Here is a 20,280-nt window from a genome sequence, read left to right as displayed (position 1 = left end):
GTGATGACAGGTGGGGACAAAGAGAAGCCAAGTCTTGGTGCCCTGGGGCACAGCAGGGTCTGTGCCACCAAAGGCTGGGAGGAGACACCTTGTCCTGAGGCACTGGGGCCTCCTGGCACAGCCCCAGCCAGGCTGGGCACTGTCAGCCCCTTGTCCTGTCCTCAGCATCCCCCCCTGGCCCACATCCCAGTGGCCTCAAGGATCTGCTGGAAGGAGTCCCTGGGGAGCCTTTCTCAGCAATGGCCCTGGGGGCTCCTTCATGCTCCCAGGGACAGCAGGGTTTTCAAAGGACTTTGGGTTTGGCTTTTGCCTTGGAGTCTCTGAGAGGTTTGTGCAATCATGGCTTTCAATTATCTGCTGTAATTAGTCCCTGGAGAGGCTTTGTCAGTAACAACACTCAGTGGGGCTCATTCATGCTTCAAGGTACTTCAGTTATTTTAAGGTACTTGGTGTTTCCCTTTTGATACAGACTCTGTGAGAGGTTTGTGCAATCATGGCCCCAATTATCTGCTTTAATGAGTCCCTTGAGAGCTTTGTATTGACACTCAGTGGGGTTCATTAATACTTTGAGATACTCAAGGTTTTTAAGGTACTTTTGAATTTCCTTTCCACACTGAGTGTCTGAGATGTTTTTTTGCAGTCCTGGCCTCCAATTCTCTCCTCCAAGGGTCCATGAGGTGCCTGTGTTGGGTATGGACCTCAGTGGGACCCATTCATGCCTCGAGACACTTTGGGTGTTTCTTCTGCCTTTGCCTCCTGGAAGGGTTTGTGCAATCTCCCCTCAGGCCCTGAGGTTCCAGGGCTCAGCTCCAAATGCACCACAGGGCTCATTAGGATCAGGCCAGTCCTGACAAACCATGGCTCTGCCTTGATTTCCCTCTGCTCACATGCAGTTCATCAGGAAGGTTTCTGTAGTGGTTTTGGTTCACCAATTTGAGGTTTCTCGGTCAGTGCATTAATTAGTGTGGTGGGTTCAGAGTTGGCTTATTACCAGTGCACTCACTGGAATATACTTACTCATTTCCTGTTGTGAGATAGAATTAGGAGAAAGGCAAAGTAGGCTCAGACCTTTAAAGGGATATAAATAAAATGTTATTAACAGTAGCTAAAAGAAAGAGCAATAAGAATCAGAACCAAACTTTCAGAACACTTCTCCTCTCCCTACAACCTTTTCTTTCTTACTGACAATGTAAGGAGACAAAACCTTAAATTTTCAGTCAGTTTACCACCTCTACGATATTCCTTTTTTTCAGTTCACTTAAGGAGAGAAGTTCCTCTTGTAAATGTTGTGGAGACTTCTCCACAAGAAAACTGTTCTCTCATGGCTTTTAATTTCCACGAATAGCAGCCACCTGGAAAACTTTGTGAAGTCCCTCCTATTTTTCACATCTTTTCCCACAGCTGTGTTTATGTGCCATGTCAGCTTGTGGGGTATTAGTTTAAAGATGAGCTGTTTAAGAGCAGAGGTTCTCTTCATCTATTTCTGAAATAATTTTCGTCTCTGGGAACAGAGGTCTTGTCGCCCTGAGGGCACAGGGTCTCATCACTCTGCTCCTCTCTCTGTACAAACTTCTCATGGGATCAGAGATACTTCAACATTGGCTTCCTTTAGCATGGAGGCCTTTGCTGAACAAGTCATCTCCCCATATTTTCAATGTGTTATGGGCAAAAAGAGAGTCTGATGTATCAATTTCATCCTTCTCCATAGCATTACAAGAGGAATCCAACCCCAAGATCAAAGCACCTCTTCATCCCTCCCATCTGGAACTCAACTTCCTCTCCACGGACCTCGGTGTTTTCACGTTGCCCTGCTATATGCCTGCACTTTGTCCTTTTCTCTCACTCGAGGGAGGATGGAAGCACTGACAGAGTTCATATCTCACCTGGGGCCTGCAGATGGTTCTGTGACCCCGGCCAGGCTCGGTCCTTGCGGCCTGAGCTGTTTTACCATGGAGGTTTCTGCAGCGGCTGTGCTGGGGCTGTGTCAGGATGGGCCGTGCTGGGGCAGGGCCAGGATCTCAGCAGCCAGGCCAGAACACAGCAGCAGCACGGCTGGGGCCGATGGCTTCTCCTCCCCCTGCCCGGGGGTTGCGGGTGAACCCCAGCGGTGGCAGAACCTTGGCCGAGCCGGCCCAGCCCGGGGCTGCTCCTGGGGCCCGGCGGATCCTGGCTCGGCCTGGGCTGGCGGCGGGGCAGGGCTCAGCAGTGCCCAGATGTTGGAACTGCAGCCATGGCCCGGCCCAGCCTCGGCCCCGCGGTCTCCCCTGCCCTGCCCGGCAGCCGATGGGGCCTGGCGGGGTCCCTGGGAAGGGGCCCGGCCCCACGGCAGGAACCGCCTTGGCTGCCCTGGCTGAGATTGGGGCTGGGTCAGCCTTGGTACCTCTGTGCCAGCCAGAAGGGAAAGAGACCCTCTCAGGCATTTTGGTCTTCAACATATGTCTTCACAGAGGCGTGTTCAATTTCCTTAGGTGTTTAACAGATTGTCAGCTCTCAAAGCTAATTACTGATTGTTTTTTTTGGTTTTGGTTTTTTTTTTTTTTGTCAGACACTAAGGAAACTGCTAGCAGCTTCTCTTAGGACATCACTTCTGTGATGCAAAACCACAACAGCACAGAGCATAAAGCTTATTTGTCCATGTGTAGCGGTCATGTGCCCAAGGCCTCAAACACCTGCTTGGCAGATCTCTGGGCCCTCTCCAAGGTGTTTTAAAATGAAAACATTCCGCTCAGAGTCTAAGAAAATCACCAGAGGACAGGGCCAGCCTGACCCGTTGTCTTGGCTAATTTTGTTTGGGACCAACCTTTGGATATACGGAATTTGGGAGGCCAAATGATAACTTTTGTCATGGTCCCTTGGCAAGAAGGTCGGTTCTTTTCCATAGGAAGGCAGGAACAGAGCCCCAGTGTTTCAGGGGCAGATGAGAGGTGACCACCAGAGGCCAAGGCCAGCCAGAGCTGGCAGGTTTTGTCCTGAGGCATACTCTTGCATATAGGAAACTTTTAAGGAACAGTACCAAGTCTGGCAATGGGAATCTGAAAAGTTGGACGGTTCTTTTCCAACAGAAGGAAACCATGGAGCCCCAATACTCCAGGAGATGATGACAGGCAGCCCTTGACACTCCAACATCAGCCAGACCTACATGGTGGCCTGTAGCAGGCAAAGCCAGCCAGACCTGTTCCATGTTCCCTCAGTTTCATGGGGCCCCACAGTGTCCCAAAGGTCTCCTGCTTCCAGGAGGCCCTGAGGTGCCATAATGCCCCCTTGGTGACATGAGGCCCTGAAGGGTCACATGGGTCTCCATGGCTCCATCAGGCTCCACAGAGCCATAATGGTCTCTGGGTTCCATGAAGCCCCGCTGTGTCACTATGGCCCCTTGGTTCCATGGGCTCCAGTGGTGCCACAATGATCCCCTTGGTTCCATGAGGTCCCCACAGTGTCCCAGTGATCTCCATTGGAAGAAAAGAACCCAGCCCCAGTGTTGCAGGGGCAGCCACCAGAGGCCAAGGCCAGCCAGACTTGACTGTAGTGGCAGATTTTTCCTGGTAGCAACCCTTGGATATACAGAATTTTAGAGGTGGAATCCCAATTTCAGACATAGACACCCAGAGGAAAAGGACGGTTCTTTTCCATAGGAAGGAAAGGATGGAACACCGGTGTTTGAGAGGCAGATGAATGGTGGCCATCAGAGGGCTAGGCCAGCCAGACCTCTCTGTCCTGGTAGCTTTTGTCTAGGGGCTGTTCTTGGATATAGGGAATTTTGGAGGTAGAACCTCAGTTTCTACCATTTCTGTGTAGATATTGCTCCTTTTGATAGGAAGGAAAGCACAGAGACCAAGGGTTTCAAAGGCAGAAGACAAGAGCAAAGGCTACTGGGAGGCCAAGCCAGCCAGACTTACTTTTCCTGGCACCTTTTGTCATGGAGGCATCCTTGGATATGGGGAATTCGGGAGGAGGAATGACCACTTTGACCACGGACACCTTGAGTAGAAGGATGGTTCTTTTCCATTGGAAGGAAAGCCCAGAGCCCCAGTTTTGAAAGACGGTGAGAGGCAGCTCCAAAGAGGCCAAGGGCAGCCAGACCTGTCAGTCCTGGCAGCTTCCACTTGGGAGCAATCCTCAGATGTATGGAGTTTTGGAGGTGGAATCCCAGTTTTCACCATGGGCCCCTGGAGGAAAATGACAGTTCTCTCCCATAGGAAGGAAAGCCCAGAGCCCCAGTGCTTCAGGGGCAGATGGGATACAGCCCTCGACATGCCAAGGTCAGCTGGACCTGTCAGGTGTCACCAGGAGGCCCAGCCAGCCAGACCTGTTCCATGTTCCCTTGGTTTTGTGGACCCCACAGTGTCACAATGGTCTCCTTGGTTCCATGAAGCCCTGCAGTGTCACAAAGTTCCCCTTGCTTCTGCAGTGTCACAATGGCCCCGTGCTTCCACGAGGCCATGCAATGTCATAATGGCTTCATGGTTCCACAAAGCCCTGATGTGTCACCATGGCCCCTCGGCTCCATGTGCCCTCGCTGTGTCATAGTGGCTCCTCTGTGACACTCTGGGCTGCACAAGGTCACCATGGAGCCTTGGTTCCTTGGGGCCTCCGAGTTTCACAATGGTCTCCTTGATTCCATGAGGCACCACAGTGTCACAAGGGCCCCTTGGTTCCATGAGGTTCCACAGTGTCACCATGGTTGCTGTCAGAGGCTGGATGAGATCGATGTTCCGGAGACACCTTGGGATGCTCGGAATGCCCATCTGGGGCCAGGCTGGGTCAGGCCTTGGTTTGTGGTGGGACAGAGCCCTGCCCCCAGCCCTGGCCTGGCAGAGCTGTCAATCACAAAGAAGGGGGCGGTGCTAACCCAGCTCTGATTGGCCAAGCTGTCAATCAATTGCACAGTGGCAGCTGGTGCCCTGCCCTGACTCTGATTGGACAAGCAGCTGGCAGTCCCACCCCAGGGGCGGGGCCATGAAGGCCCAGGGGTTTAAAAACCGGAGCATGAGGCCAGCCCCTGGTCTGGATCCTGCCTTCTTGTGGGGTTCCTCTGTTGGTGATGCTGGAACCTGAGCAGTTGGTGCCTATGTGAGTGTCTTTCTATAGATCTTGTGTCTTTCTGTTGTTGTCTATTTCTTCTCCTTCTAATCCTACTTACCTAGAACATTTTTGGGGAGCTTAACATCTTAAGGGTTAAAGGTTTTTAGGTTAAATGCGCTAAGGTAATGAAGCTAATACTAGGATAAGAGTTTTATGTTGCAGCAGATGTTGTATTAAACACTTTGACACAGTTCCTTGATTGTCTATATTGTGCCAGTAAAATTTTGTGTCATTTTGACCTCTTAGCTCAGTTGGTCAGAGCATAGTACTGGTATCACCGAGGCTGGGGGTTCAATCCCCGCTTGGGCCATTCACTTAAGAGCTGGACTTGATGATCCTTGTGTGTCCCTTCCTACCAAGAATATTTTTGCATCTGGCCATGTTAAAAATATCTGGTTGATGTTTCTCCTGTGCACCAAACTCTAGTAAAAGGAACCTTTTGTTAGCCCTAGCATTTCAGTGTTCTGGGGTGTTCCAACCCTTCAGGCTCATGATTGCCTCTTGTTTCCATGAGGCCCCACAGTATCCCACTGGCCCCTTGGTTCCATGAGGATCTGGAGTGTCACACAGGTTTATGACATTTGTCCTTGCTGCCCCTCACATCCCGCTGCCCCTCACATCCCACTGCCCCACAAACAGCCTCGAGCCACCCATGAGGGACAGGCCCTGCAGTCACAGGCTGGGCTCAGGGCTTGGCCTTTCTGTTTCCCCCACCCAGCCCAGGTCTGGCTCAGCATTGCAGTTCCCTGCTCCTTTGGCTCCCTGCAATCCTGGCCTTAAGGATCTGCTCTCAGCAGTCCCAGGGGAACCTTTGGCACTCCCTGCCCTCAGTGGGGCACAGTGATGCTCCAAGGGACTTGGAGTTTTGCTTCTGATTCCTTGAGCAGCTTTTTCGGCCTCCTCTCAGTTCCTGAGGGTCCTGGACTCAGCCCAAAATCCACTGTGGGGATCATCAAAATGCAGAAAGTTCTTGAGGATTCTTTGTTTTACTTCAGTGGGCTTCAAGTCTCCAGGGCTTGTGCAGCTGACTGAAGTCAGTTTGGTGTTTTGTTAAGGAGGAAGATTTCAAACTGCACCTCATGATTTCTTTTCTTTAATCAAGTGAGCATTTTTTTATTTTCCAGTTCAGAGAAGAGCTGATAGAAGTCTTCCCCAGGTAATCTTGATGCTGAATGTGTCCTTAGGAGGTCTGGGCACAGAGAAGAATGGGCCCCTTGAGGGCTGACCCTGTTTGGACAAGCTGCAGCCTCACCATGTCTGACATGGCCCAGCTGGGACTGACATCCCTGTGCCCTGCAGCAGAACCTTGTCCCCTGAGCTCTGCAGCTCCATGTCCCAGCCCATAGCACCATGTCCCATCTGTTCTCCTCAGGGCTCTGTCTGCACACAGGCCCAGGAGAAGTTTTCCTGTTGGGAAGGAAAGAATGGAAAAGGCTGAGCAGGTTTCCTAAACAACAAATCCCACTCAGGAACCACCTGCTCAGTCCAGGCTGACTGGAATGGTGTCACCTTTCTACAAGGGACAGTGTGAGCAGAAATGATCTCTGGGAGCAGAATTCTCCAAGTCTTGCAGCTGAATTCTCTGTCCCTGTCCTTTCCCTGGATCTCTGTTGCAGATGGAAGCTACTGGTGCCATCCTCAGCTTTAACCTCCCTCTTGAATGCAAATGTTCCCAGGTGTGTTCATCAGGATTTGCTCAATGTTTCTACAAAACTTTTGTGTTCCCCATGGAACGAAGGGGCCATTTTGGCACTGACGGGGTGACGTGGAAGCAAGGAATCAATTGTGACCCAGGGGTGCCATGGAAACAAGGGGCCATGGTGACACAGCAGGGCCACGTGGATCCAGTGGTCCATTGTGCACTGTGGATCCAAGGAGACCATGGAGACACCCCCAGAACGTCATGGAACCAAGGAGTCCATGGTGACCCAGTGGGGCTGTATGGAGCCCATGGTGCATGGTGACACTGCCCATCCAAGGAGTCCATGGTGACACAGTGGGGCTGCATGGAGCCCATGGTGCATGGTGACACTGCCCATCCAAGGAGTCCATGGTGACCCAGTGGGGCTGCATGGAGCCCATGGTGCATGGTGACACTGCCCATCCAAGGAGTCCATGGTGACACAGTGGGGCTGCATGGAGCCCATGGTCCATGGTGACACTGCCCATCCAAGGAGGCCATGGTGACACAGCGGGGCTGCATGGAGCCAATGGTCCATGGTGACACTGCCCATCCAAGGAGGCCATTTGGACACTGCAGAAGCTCATGGAGCGAGGGAGGCCATTGTGACACTGAAGAACTTCATGGCACCAAATATCTATGGTGACAAAGCAGGGCATCATGGGAACCAAGGAACTGCTGCTGGCAGTAGGGAAACTCATGGAACCAGGAACTCTTGTGGCACTGCAGAACCAACAGAGCTGCTGGACCTTGTTCCCTGGCCCTGCACAGCTCCTTGGGAGGCACGGCAGGAGCAGCACCCTGGGAGTCTTGGCAATGCCCCTCTGGGATCCATGGCACACACTCCCAGGGGCTGGAATTCCAGTTCCCAGCCAGGAAAAGATGTTCCTGCCCTTGAAGGCAAAGCTTTTATGAACCAGCCAAAAGCCAAGTGGAGCAAGATCCTACAGTGACATTTCACTGCCAGCCTTCATAACTTCACCCATGGTTGTTGTAACGCGGGGATTGGGAATTAAATCCAGGCAGGATCTCTGCCCTGGGTCAAGAGAGACACTGAGAGAGAAACAGAGCAGGCAAAGAGAGGCAGGAGAGAAAGGAGGACACAAACACAGTCATCTAAGAAGGTGGCACTCTGAAAAACAAACTGGAACTGACTGAAAATGAATAGGACAGAAATCAGTAATTCTGAAAGTTTTATGTACCATCAAAATTGATCACACCCACCCAGCCCCGTACAATCCTGATCCCACACCCTCAAATTTGGATCCCACTTCTCCCAATCTCCTTCCAATCCCATCTCACCCTGGAGGCTGTGGAATCGAGTAATTTAGTTTTGAGGTGGGAGCAAACCAGTTTGAGGTGGGATTGAGCTCTTTTGGAGTAAGACTGAGTTGCTCTCAGTGAGACTGAGACATTTTGAGGTGACAGATCAAACCATCTTGACTTTTGGAGTGCAAATAAATAGGACAACACTTCCTGAAATCCCCCAAGGACCCACAAATACCCCAGAATATGTTTTTAAACCATAAATTCCATTGGAAATACTTGTTAAATGGTGGGACATCTTTGATCAAGTACTTTCTTTTTAGTCCTATTTCAGGGGTTTTTAAGCAATAGAGACAAATCAGAAGAAATTTAGGGCCAAACCAGAAGGATAACCAGCCAGGTGTCTTGCCAACATGGATCACAGGGAATGTGGGTTACCAGGGCTCTGCCCAATGTGGGTCCTCCAATGGGGGGTGGAGTTGTAGCAGTGCAGGAAGCTCTTCCTGCAGTCAGAGCACTTGCAGGGCTCCCCTTTACTGGTGCCTCCATTGGTGTTGGGTCAAGTGAGAGCTGCTGGAGAAGCTCTTCCCACACTGGGGACACTCGTAGGGCCTCTCCCCGCTGTGGATGCGCCGGTGCCTGAAAAGATCGGACTTGCGCTTGAAGCCCTGCCCACAGTTTGGGCAGCAGAAGAGCCTCTCCTTGGTGTGAATCTGCTGGTGCTGGAGAAGATGGGAGCTGATGTGAAACCCCTTCTGGCACTCGGGACACTTGTAAGGCCTCTCCCCGGTGTGGATCATTTGATGGATGATCAGTTGGGACCTCGGGCTGAAGGTCATCCCACATTCCCCACATCTGTATGGTCTTTCCCCAGTGTGGATCATCTGGTGGCAGATCAAGTCACAGCTGCAGCTGAAGCTCTTCCCACATTTCCTACACTCATAGGGCTCTCCCCGGTGTGGATGCGCCGGTGCTTGACAAGGGTGGAGTTTTCCTTGAAGCCCTTCCCACAGTGGGGGCAGCGGAAGGGCCTCTCATCTGTGTGAATCTGCTGGTGCTTGAGGAGATGTGAGCTGGTGTGAAACCTCTTCTGACACTGGGGACATTCGCAGGGCTTCTCCCCATTGTGGATGTGTTGGTGCTCGATGAGTTCTGAGCTGCAGCTGAAGCTCTTCCCACATTCCCCACACGTGTTGGCCCATTCCCTAGTGTGGATCATCTGGTGGCAGATCAGGTCAGAGCTGTGCCTTAAACTCTTCCCACACTCCAAGTATTTGTAGGGCTTCTCCCCATCATGAAGCTGCTCAAGGACCACCAGCTCTGAGCTCTGGCTGAAGCTCTGTCCACTTTCCTGGCTCAGGGTGGGTCTTTCCTCCTCAGACCACCCTGGGCTGGGTTTGCAGCCCCTCCTCCTGTGGGATCTCTGGGGCTTTTCCTCTCCATTGGGTTCCTGCACTGTGGAGCAGCTAAAAAGGGCCTCCTCCACGAGGTTCTGCTGTGGGCATTTGTCCTCTCTGGTCTCCATCCTCAGCTCCTTGTAATGGGTAGAAAGGACAAGGAAAGGATGGGATTTGTCTCCACGCCACAGGGAAGGGGAAGGAGATCCCTCCAGTGCATCCCCGGCAGGATGGGGATGGCAGCAGGGTTGTCCTGCAGCCGGGGGCCATGCTGGGCTGGGAGATGGAGCAGGAGAGAGGGGGAAAGGGGCACTGACTTCCTCCTCACCTGCCTGGGTGTCCCGGGACATCTTCCTCTTCTCAAAACCTCCTCCTCCTCCATGTGGCCAAGGTTTGGGAATGGGAAATCCTGGTTTGGGGAAAAATACAATGGATGAGCATGTTGAGTTTGAAAGTTCTTCTGCCCAAGTTCTATCTCTAGATGTCACTGGCCATCTGGACTCCATAAAAACCTCCCAAACACCAAGATTCAGCCCTGAAAATACCTCCCAGCAGTTCCCTGTCTCTGATCTCTCCCCTTTGATGTTTGGGGGTTCCCCCCTGTCCTAGCTGCTGGGGGTCGTGCTTGTATTGGGGGTCCCTTGTCTACTCAGTCCTCACCCTCCTCAGGCTGCTGGGAATCCCAGGAATCCAGAAAGCTCCCCTCTCTTCACTCTCTCCATTTAGGGATGCTGGGAGTTTTGGGCTCCCAGGGTCCCTTCTCCCCTTATTCTCTGCTTTGGGGTGCAGGGGCTCCAAGGAGTCCCCCTTCCCCTCTCCAGGCTGTTGAGGCTCCCGCCAATGGCGGCGCTCCCCCCTCTCTGGGCTCCCCACTTTGGGCTCCTGGGGGACACAGGGCTCTGCTCCTCCAGGCTGCCTCTGCCGCCAGCCGCCACCGCCACCCCACGATGTCTTCCCAAGGGGCCTTTTCTGCTCAGCCTTGGAGTTCTTCATTCTCTAAACATCCCTCCCAAAAAACCCCAACCCAGGGACCCCCCAGGATATCAGGGCTGAGCTCCCCCTCCCAGGGCACCTGTGGGATGGCGAGTGATGATTCCACAGGTAGGGGGCTGTGATTTCAGGGAATGCTTGACCTCATGGTTCCTTCTCTTTTCCTTGATCTTCTTTTGTCCCCCCTGTTGCTCTTCCTCCCTCTCATCCTCTTCCATCCCTCCTCCTCCTCCTCCTCCTCCCTAAGCCCACCTCCTTCTCCTACTTCCATCCCTTCTGGCTCTCCTTATTCATCCCTCCCCTTCCCTCCCTCCTCCTCCTCCCCCAGCAGCAGCGACACCCTCGATGCCCCGTTCCCGCAGCCCTCGCAGCCCGCGGCTGGAGCGGGGATGGAGCTGGGACAGGTCGGGATGGGCAGCGCGGGGCTCTTGGCTGCTCCCAGCTGCTGCGGGCGGTGGGAACCTGGCCCGGGCCAAAGGAGAGGCAAACTGAGCAAACTGGGGGCTGCACGTCCAAACTGGGCCTTGCTGGGGTCCCTGCCTGGGGACTGCCAGTGCTTGAGGCTCCTCTCGGGAGATCCAGGAGGGGGGAATATAGAGAGCAATGGGGATCGCAGGAGTGGCATCACTGGGAGGGACAGATTTGTACTGGGGTCATACTGGGAGCAGCTGGGCCCATGCTGGGGCAGACTGTGATCACACTGAGGGAGAGTGGGATCATACTGGGATCCCACTGGGAGTGAGGGGTAGGCTGCAGGGGGCAATTGAGATCATGTTGGGGGTGAATGGGATATACTGGAAGTGACTGGGATCATGCTGAGGGTAACCAGGAGCAGCTGTGAGCAACTGGGATCATGCTGGAAGGAACTGTGAGGAACTGGTAGTGACTGGGTGCATGCTGGGCATGATTGGAAGCAACTGGGCTTGTACTGCACTGAACTGGGATCATGCTGGAGGTGGCTGGGATCATACTGGCAGTGAATGTGACCACAAAGAGGCTGACTGGGAGTGGCTGGGAGCAAATGGGATCATGCTGGAAGCAACTGGGAGTGACTGGAACAAAAGTGAGGGTGAAAGGGAGCAAGTGGAACCATGTGTGATTTTAGCCCATGGAAAAAATGTACCAACTTTATGTGAAGATTTACAAGCCATTAGAGTTTGAGTAGAATAAAAGTGAATTTGTCACAGGGTAAAAAAGAAGATTTTTGAGGTTTTAGAATGGGGGTTCAAGAGACAAGATGGAGGAATCTGGGTATGTCCGGTCCTTCTTCTTGTCCTCCATCTTCTGCTGTGACGGCAACACTTTTGGATTGATTTAGAATAGAGACAGACTTTCTAACATAGGTGATAGGTACCAGAAAATTATTGTCAATCAAGTACCCATAGTTCTTAGTATAAAAAGCTAACACCACCCCAAGGGTGGTCAGAGTGTGCCTCAACCCGACCTGCTGGACAGACCTCCGCAGGTCAGAGAAAGAATGTTATAGATAAGAGAAAATAAACAACCTTGAAAAGCAGAACCGATGAATCTCAACTTCTTCTTTGGTCACGGGGCTGGGAGAAAAGACTTTTTAATACCTTGGGGGTCATTTCAGTCACAGAAACCTGAGACAAGGAGACCATTGTGACTGAAGAACCTCATGGAACCAGGAGTCCATTGTTCCACTGTGGGGCCCTGTGGAACCAAGGGGAGCACAGTGACCTTGTGGGGCCTCATGGAACAATGGAGACTGTTCTGACACTTTGGGACCCACTGGAACCAAGGGGCCATTACAGCATGGCAGGGCCTTGTGGAACCAAGGGCACTCCAGTGAACACTGTGGGTGTCCATGGGATGAAGGGTCCAATGGAACCAAGGATACCATTGTGACACTCTGGGGCATCATGGAACCAAAGGTCCATTGTGACACAGCAGGGCCTCATGGAACCATGGAGGCCATTTTTACACTTTGAGGCCTTGTGAGACCAAAGGGCCATTGTGGCACTTCAGAGCCTTGTGGAGCCAAGGGGACCACAGTGACACTGTGGGGCTCCATGAAACCAATGGTCTGTTGTGACAGGGCCTCATGGAAGCACGGGGCCCTTGTGACACTTCAGAAGCAAGGAGAACATCTTGGCACTGTGGGGTCTCATGGAATCATGGGACATGGAAATGATCTGGTTGGTCTGGCCTCCCAGGGACCACCTGATAGGTCCAGCTGATCTTGGAATGTTGAGGGCGATATCTCATCAGACCCTGGAGAACTGGAGCCCTGTGCTTTCCTTCCTGCAGAAAAAAACTATCCATCTTTTCAGGTGCCTTATGGAATCATGGAGACTATTGTGACACTAAAGGCTGAACCAAGGAGTCCATTGTGACACTGCAGGGCCCCGTGGAACTAAAGATCCATGGAACAGTGCAGACCCCATGGAACCAAAGGTCCATTGTGACACTGAGGGGCCTCATGGGATCCTGGAGACCATTCTGACACTTTGAGGCCTTGCTGAATCAAGGGGCTCTGCAGGACCTCATGGAACCAAGGAGACCCTTCTGACATTGTGAGTGCCCATGGAACCAGGGGTCCATTGTGACACTGTGGTACCAAGGAGACCCCTGTGACACTGCAAGGCCTCATTGGAGCAAGGGACCATTGTGACACCATGGGGCCCCATGGAAACAAGAGGCCAGTGTGACACAGCTGGGCCTGATGGAACCAAGGATCCAATATGACACCACCATTGTGACACTATGGGGCACCATGGAGACAAAGGAACAGGTAACAGCTCTGGTTGGCCTGGCCTGACTGGTCCAACTGTCCTGGGCTTGTCAAGAGTCTCTGCTCATGTACCCCTGAAACCCTGGGGCTCTGGGCTTTCCTTCAAATGGAAAAGAACTGCCCTTCTCATTCCATCAACCATTGCCAAAATGGGATTCTGCCTCCAAAACTGCCAATATCCAGGGATTGCTCCCAGACAAAGCTGCCATTACCAAAAGGTTGGGCCTCTTGTGACTTCCTGAGAGCTGGCTCTCACCTGCCTTCAAACACTGAGGCTCTGTCCTTTCCTTCCTATGGAAAAGAGCCCTCCCGCCAGCACAGGTACCCATGGACAGAACTGGTACTTTTCCTCTGAAATTCCCTATATGCAAGAGCTTCTCCCAGACAAAAGCTGCCAGGACAGACTGCTCTGGCTGGCCTTGGCCTCTGGTGGTTGCCTCTATTCTGCCCTGGAACACTGGGGCTCCACCCTTTCCTTCCTATGGAGAAGAACCATCCTTCTTCCCCAGGTGCCCATGGCCGAAACTGGGATTCCACCTCCAAAAGTCCTGTATCCAAAGACTGCTCCTACACAACATCTGCCATTACAGACAGGTCTGGCTGGCTTTGGCCTCCTTAGGGCCAGCTCTCACCTGCTTTCCAAACACAGGGGCTCCGTGCTTTCCTTCCTATGGAAAAGAACTGGCCTTCTCCTCTAGGCAAAAAGGGCTGAAATTGGGATTCAACATTCAAAATTTGAAATATCCAAGGGCTGCTCCCAGAAAAACCTGCCAGGACAGACAGGTTTGTCTGGCCTTGGCCCCTGGTGCCTGCAGTTCATCTGCCCCTGACACACGGGAGCTCTGTGGTTTCCTTTCTGGGGAGACCATGGTGACACTGTGGGGCCTTGTCTGGGGGCCATTGTGACCCTGCAGGGTACCAGAGATCCAAGGGACCAAAGTGACACTGTGGGGCTTGTGGAACCAAGAACATCATTGTGGCACTGCTGGGCTGCATGGTCCCAAGGGGCCATTGCTGCATTTCAGGGCCTTGTGGAGCCAAAGGGCCACTGTGATCCTGCAAGGCACCGTGGATCCGTGGAGAGCATTGTGGCATTGCAAGGCCCCATGGAATCATGGAGACCATTGTGACACTGTGGGGCCCCAGAGAACCAAAGGGCCATTCTGACCCTGTTGGGGCCTCATGAAAGCACGGGGTCATTGTGACACTGCAGAGAGCCATGAAACCAAGGGAACATGGAACAGGTCTGGCTGGCTTGGCCTCCCGGAGGACACCTGACAGGTCCAGCTGATCTTGGAATGTTGAGAGCTGCCTCTCATCAGCCCCTGGAGAACTGGGGCTCTGTACTTTCCTTCCTATGGAAAAGAACCATCCGTCTTTCCAGGTGCCACAGCCAAAATTGATACTCCCCCTGAAAAATTCCCTGTATGCAAGGGTTCTACCAGAAAAAAGCTGCAAAGACAGAGAGCTCTGGCTGGCCTTGGCCTCTGGTGGTCACCTCTAATCTCAAGAATGCCTGGAGGAAAGCCTTTGAACAGGTTTGACTGCTGGGACACCAATGAGTCTCACGCTATTACAAACTCAGATGCTCTTCTGATCGTATGTGTCTTTTTTTTCTTATTGCGTATTATGCATGAAATATTATTTTCAGCTAAAATTTATTATTCTTATCACTTTACCATTGTTATCTGACACAAAACACCCCTTCTGGATCCAGGTCACCTGTAAAAGCAAACACAATGAAGAATCCACCAGGAATTATTTCTCTCTGCTCCCATCTGTCACATTTCCTTTGGAGCTGGAGGTGTAGCCCCAGCTCTTGGGAGGGCTCAGGGAGTCACAAGCTGAGCTCCCACACAGAGAACCTGTGGACCCTGGGCTGCTCTTCTTGGTCCCTGCACGCTCAGCCCGGCTGAGATGGACAGTGATGGTGTCTGGGCCAGGCTCTCGGAGCCCAGCCCAGCTCCCTGCAAGCTCTCCCAGCTGCCCTGAGCTCTGGGCAGCACCAAGGGCCTCTCCCCAGCCCAGCCCAGCCGGCTCTGGCCCCACAGATCTGCTCAGGCCAGGCTGCTCTGGGCACTGCCCCACGGCCTCAGCCCCTGGCAAGGGCACAGCAGCAGCTGCAGCTGCCACAGGACTCAGCCCCAGCCATGGGGGAAGGGGCTTGGCCAAGGCACAAGGAGGCTCCCTGGGTGCCCTGCTCCCCTCTGGCTGAGGTGCTGAGAGCTCTGCAGCCCCTGCTGCCATCCCACCTGCCCAGGGCAGCACAAGAGCCCCGGCCTTGGGGCCCTCCAGAGCTGCTCCTGCTCCAGGCCCAGGGCCCATCCCAGAGCTGGGGCAGCCACAAAGCTGTGCCCATTTCTGTTCATTGCTGCTCTGATGGGGATAGATCCTCAGCCTCTTGGAGGCTGTTGATGAATTTTCCTACTCCAGAGGCCTCTTCTTTCTTGAGCTCTTCACATCAGAAATCCAGTGAGAAAAGCTCATAAACATTTGTTCAATAAACCAAAAGAGAAAAGCCCCAGGGAATCATTTAAATTTTCAATACTCTTCTGGTTAATTAGACAGATTTCTGTAGTGTATTCAAACTGAATATACTGTATTGAAAACAATGCAGGGTAAAGTGTTTTGTTCTGTTATGTTTTATTTCCCTGTTTATACATTGATATCAAAAATCCCCAGCTGATATTGATCCCCAGCACCTCCTAATAACACTCTGAGTAGACATGAAAATAGAGACTCTTCATGGCTGACACTCAATCCAACTTTATCCCTACCCCCTCCCCACCATTTCCCTCATCCAAACCCTGGCACTCCTATAGATCAGGAATGGTGTGGTGAGAAGGACCAGGGAAGAGATTCTTCCCCTGTGCTCAGCAGTGATTGGACAGAACAATGTAAGGTCACAGGAATTGGCTGCTGAGGGAAGTGGGTGAGTCACAGACCTTGGATGTGCTTAAAGAAGGATTGGATGTGGCACTCAGTGCCATGGTTTCATGACAAGGTGGTGTTGGGTCCCAGGCTGGACTTGATGCTCTCCAAGGTCTTCTGCAGCCTGGTTGATTCTCTGATGATTGTGACACTGCAAGGCCCTGGGGAAGCAAGGGGCCATTGTGACACTGTGGGACCTGGTGGCACTGAGAGGACCATGGTGACACTGAGTATGACATGGCAGCACAGAGCCAAGGGGCCATGGTGACACTGTGGGGCTGAATGGAAGCAAGGAGTCCATGGTGACAGTCTGAGTCCTGGTGGAACCACAGAGGCCACTGTGACACTGCAGGGCGTTGTGGAACCAAGGGGCCATTGTGTCACTGCAGAACCAAGGAGACCCTTGGGAGAGCCTGGGGACAATGGAATCAAGGGGCCATTGCTCCATTGCATAGGCTCTGGGAACTGAGGGAACAATTGTGACACTGTGGTGCCCCATGGAACCAAGGGTCCCTGGTGACACTGAAGGATCTTGTGTCACCAGGGCTCCACTGTGACACTGCAGCACCAAGGAATTCCTTGTGGCACTCTGAGGCCTCATAGAACCAAGAGGCCACTGTGACCCTGCAGGGCCTTGTGGAACCATGCAGAGCATTGTGACAGAGCAGGACCTGGTGTCATGATGGGGCCATTGTGACACTGCAGGGCCCCATGGAACCAAGGGGCCAGTGCTGCTCCTCAGGGACTCGTGGAATGAAGGAAACATATTTGACACCGTGGTGGCCCTTGGGACCAAGAGGCCACTGTGACACTGTGGAACCAAGGAGAGCATTGCTGCACTGCCAGACCTCATGGAAGCAAGGATCCATTGTGACACTGCAGGGCCCTGGGGGACAAAGGATCCATTGTGACACTGTGGGGCCCAAGGATCCAAGGGACTTTGTGACATCGAGGGGTCCCATGGGACCAAAAAAACATTGTGACATGAAATCATGGAGACAATTGGGAAATTCTGGGGCCTCAGGGAACCATGGTGAAACCAAGTTCTTTAGGAGTGCTGATCTGCTGGAGGGTAGGAGATCTCTGCACAGGGACCTGGACAGGCTGGATCCAGGGCCCAAATCCAACAAGGTCAGGTTGAACAAGGCCATGTGCTGGGTCCTGCACTTTGGCCACAACAATGCCTGCAGCACTACAGGCTGGGGACAGAGTGGCTGGACAGCAGCCAGGTAGAAAGGGACCTGCAGGGACTGATGGACAGCAGGCTGGACATGAGCCAGCAGTGTGCCCAGGTGGCCAAGAAGGCCAATGGCTCCTGGCCTGGATCAGGAATGGTGTGGCCAGCAGGAGCAGGGCAGTGATTCTTCCCAAGTGCTGGGCAAAGGTTGGGCAGCACCTCGAGTGCTGTGTCCAGTTCTGGGCCCCCAATTTCGGAAGGACATGGAGGGGCTGGAGCGTGTCCAGAGAAGGGCAACAAGGCTGGGGAGAGGTCTGGAGCACAAGGCTTGTGAGGAGCAGCTGAGGGAGCTGGGGTTGTTTATCCTGGAGAAGAGGAGGCACAAGGGAGACAAGGCAGTGTCAGGGCACAGGTTGGACTTGATGATCTCCATGGTCTTTACCACCCTTGCTGATTCTGGGATTCTCAGACACCACCCTTGGAGGAGTTGCCGGATGAGCCCTGGGCCTCCTCTTCAGAAGCTCCAGCAGCCCAGGTCCCTCAGCTTCTCCTGCCAGCCCCAAAGCCCATCCTTTCAGTCCTGCAGAGCCTCTGCAGCTCCTCCTCATTGCCCAGAACAGGGAGCCCCAGAGCCAGACACAGCAGCCCAGATGTGCCCCCCTGGCCTGGGGTGCCTCTGGCAGGGGAGCAGCAGGAGGCACTGCAGGAGCCTTCAGACAATTCCTGCAGCACTTGTGGGATGATCATGCTCCCCAGGAGACGTTCCCAGGGTGCCAAGGCAGGAACTGCAATGGGGAGTGGGGCCAGAGAGGAAAGGGCAAACAGGGATGGGCTGTTTGCAGGGGAGGGAACAGCAATGGGCAATGGGAAGAAATCTGCAGCAGGAAGAACTAAGAAAGCAAAGGTGAAGCCAAGGAAATGCTCAGGGCAGTTGGGGGGTGGCTGCCAGGCAGCCCTGGCTCTGAGCAACAGCATCTGCAATGGGACAGGAATCTCCCAGCTGATGGGAACAAACTTTCTGGCTGACTGCAGAGGCCAGGACAAAGCTGAGTGGTTTCCCTGATGTCCCCCAGCCCTTGCTGGCCGCAGGGGCTGATGGCATTTGTGCTCCCTCAGGTTCAAGTCCCCACACCAACACCATGGGGGTGCTCCCCCTGCTCTGTGCAATGCAAACAGGGGCTCCTGAGCCAGTGCTGCCGTGTCTGTGCCTGCAAGGATGGGGCACCTGTGTGAGCTGGGGGAGAGGCCAGGGCTGCAGAGGGGGGATGTTGTTGGCAGCTCCATGAGGACGCTCTGGGATGCTGCCCTGGGCTGTCCAGCACACTGGGGATGGATCAGCTCCTGCTCTGCTGCTCCTTCCCATCTCTCCCAGGGCCCTTGCAGAGCACCAGCCATGCTGTTTGCCCCCTGCCCACGGCCACCCTGGGGCTGCTCATGGGGGTTTTCTGTGCTGAGCATTGGCCTGGGTGTGTTCTGGAGAGAGCCTGGGCAAAGAGCCTGGAGCCCCCAGGGCCTGGCCTGAGGCGTCAGTGCTGCCCCAGCAGTGCCCATGGCCTGTCCCTGATGCAGCCCTGGCACTGCCACCCCCAGGGCTGTGCCCGGCCCCGAGAGCACTCAGGCCCTACAGCAACACCAAGGCCACCAGGGCAGCGGGGCAGGGCCATGGGAGCAGCACTGGCAACACCAAGTGCTGCTGCTGCTGGGCACAGCTGCTGGGCCAGCTCTGATCTGCCCCCAGCTCTGCACACAGACATTGCTGCTGCAGCTCCTGAGAAGGCAACAAAAGGGCATCTCTGCAGAAAATGCTGCTTGGAGATCCTTTAGTTCCTTTATAGCCACCGAGAGTGCAGCCCCTCATTGACACAGTCTGTGGCCACAGGGAAGGTGGAGAGAAACAAAATGAGAAATGGCACAGAAAATGACATTTTCTTATGGACAAGATTAAAAAAGGGAAAAAAATAAATAGAACCTCCAAAATGAAACCAACAAGAAATATCAAAGATGACTTTTATTACAAGTGATTTGCAGAAATTGACTAGCAGTTTAATGTTTCTGAAAGCATCCAGTCATCAGTGTCCACACTGCAGCCTTGAGCTCCTGGTTCCTCAGGCTCTAGATGAGGGGGTTCAGGGCTGGAGGCACCACCAAGTACAGAACTGACAGGGCCAAATCCAGGGATGGGGATGACATGGAAGGGGGCTTCAGGTGAGCAAATGTGCCAGTGCTGAAGAACAGGGAAACCACTGCCAGGTGAGGAAGGCAGGTGGAAAAGGCTTTGTGCCGTCCCTGCTCAGAGGGGATCCTCAGCACAGCCCTGAAGATCTGCACATAGGAGAAAACAATGAACACAAAACAACCAAGTACTAAACAGGCATTAACAAAAAGGAGCCCAAGTTCCCTGTGCTTTGAATATGAGCAGGAGAGCTTGAGGATCGGGTGGATTTCACAGAAGAACTGGCCCAGGACATTGCCATGGCACAGAGGCAGGGAAAGCGTTTTGGCTGTGTGCAGGAGAGCATAGAGAAAGGCACTGGCCCAGGCAGCTGCTGCCATGTGGGCACAAGCTCTGCTGCCCAGGAGGGTCCCGTAGTGCAGGGGTTTGCAGATGGACACGTAGCAGTCGTAGCACATGATGGTCAGGAGATAAAACTCTGTTGAAATGAAGAACATAAAGAAAAAGAGCTGTGCAGCACATCTGCAATGCGGAATTTTTTGAGCCAGAAGGCTGCTCTGAGCCATAAGCCGTGGAACACCAATGATGCCCTTTTCCCAGGAAACAAGACTCACTAGCCCTGGTCCAGGGTGTCAGATTGCAGGAGGTACTTGGCACTCTCAAACCAGCCCAGGTTTCCACTGGTGCCAGCTTAGTCCTGGAAGGCATCCTGCGCAATGCGGAATTTTAGGAGGCATACGGCTTCTCCGAGACACAAGCCCTGGAATACCAACACTGCCCCTTTTCCTCGAATCAAGACTCACCAACTCTGGTTCTAAAATGAGTTTG

At 53.3% G+C, this 20,280-nt stretch overlaps 1 protein-coding gene across 1 annotated transcript in view; it reads right to left on the bottom strand.

Annotated features, from left to right (window-relative positions):
- LOC115485198 (uncharacterized) overlaps window positions 1-20,280 on the bottom strand; it is a 2,106,330-nt gene that overhangs the window by 1,313,678 nt on the left and 772,372 nt on the right. Inside the window, 2 exon segments of the mRNA XM_050983901.1 lie at window positions 8,799-8,981; window positions 8,984-9,404. Coding sequence (XP_050839858.1) covers window positions 8,799-8,981; window positions 8,984-9,404 — 604 coding nt within the window.

Source organism: Serinus canaria, chromosome 25 (assembly GCF_022539315.1).
Source record: "Serinus canaria isolate serCan28SL12 chromosome 25, serCan2020, whole genome shotgun sequence".
NCBI classification, from domain to species: Eukaryota; Metazoa; Chordata; class Aves; order Passeriformes; family Fringillidae; genus Serinus; species Serinus canaria.
The sequence above is the reverse complement of the archived record's forward strand: the minus strand, read 5'-3'. Positions and strand labels throughout refer to the sequence as shown.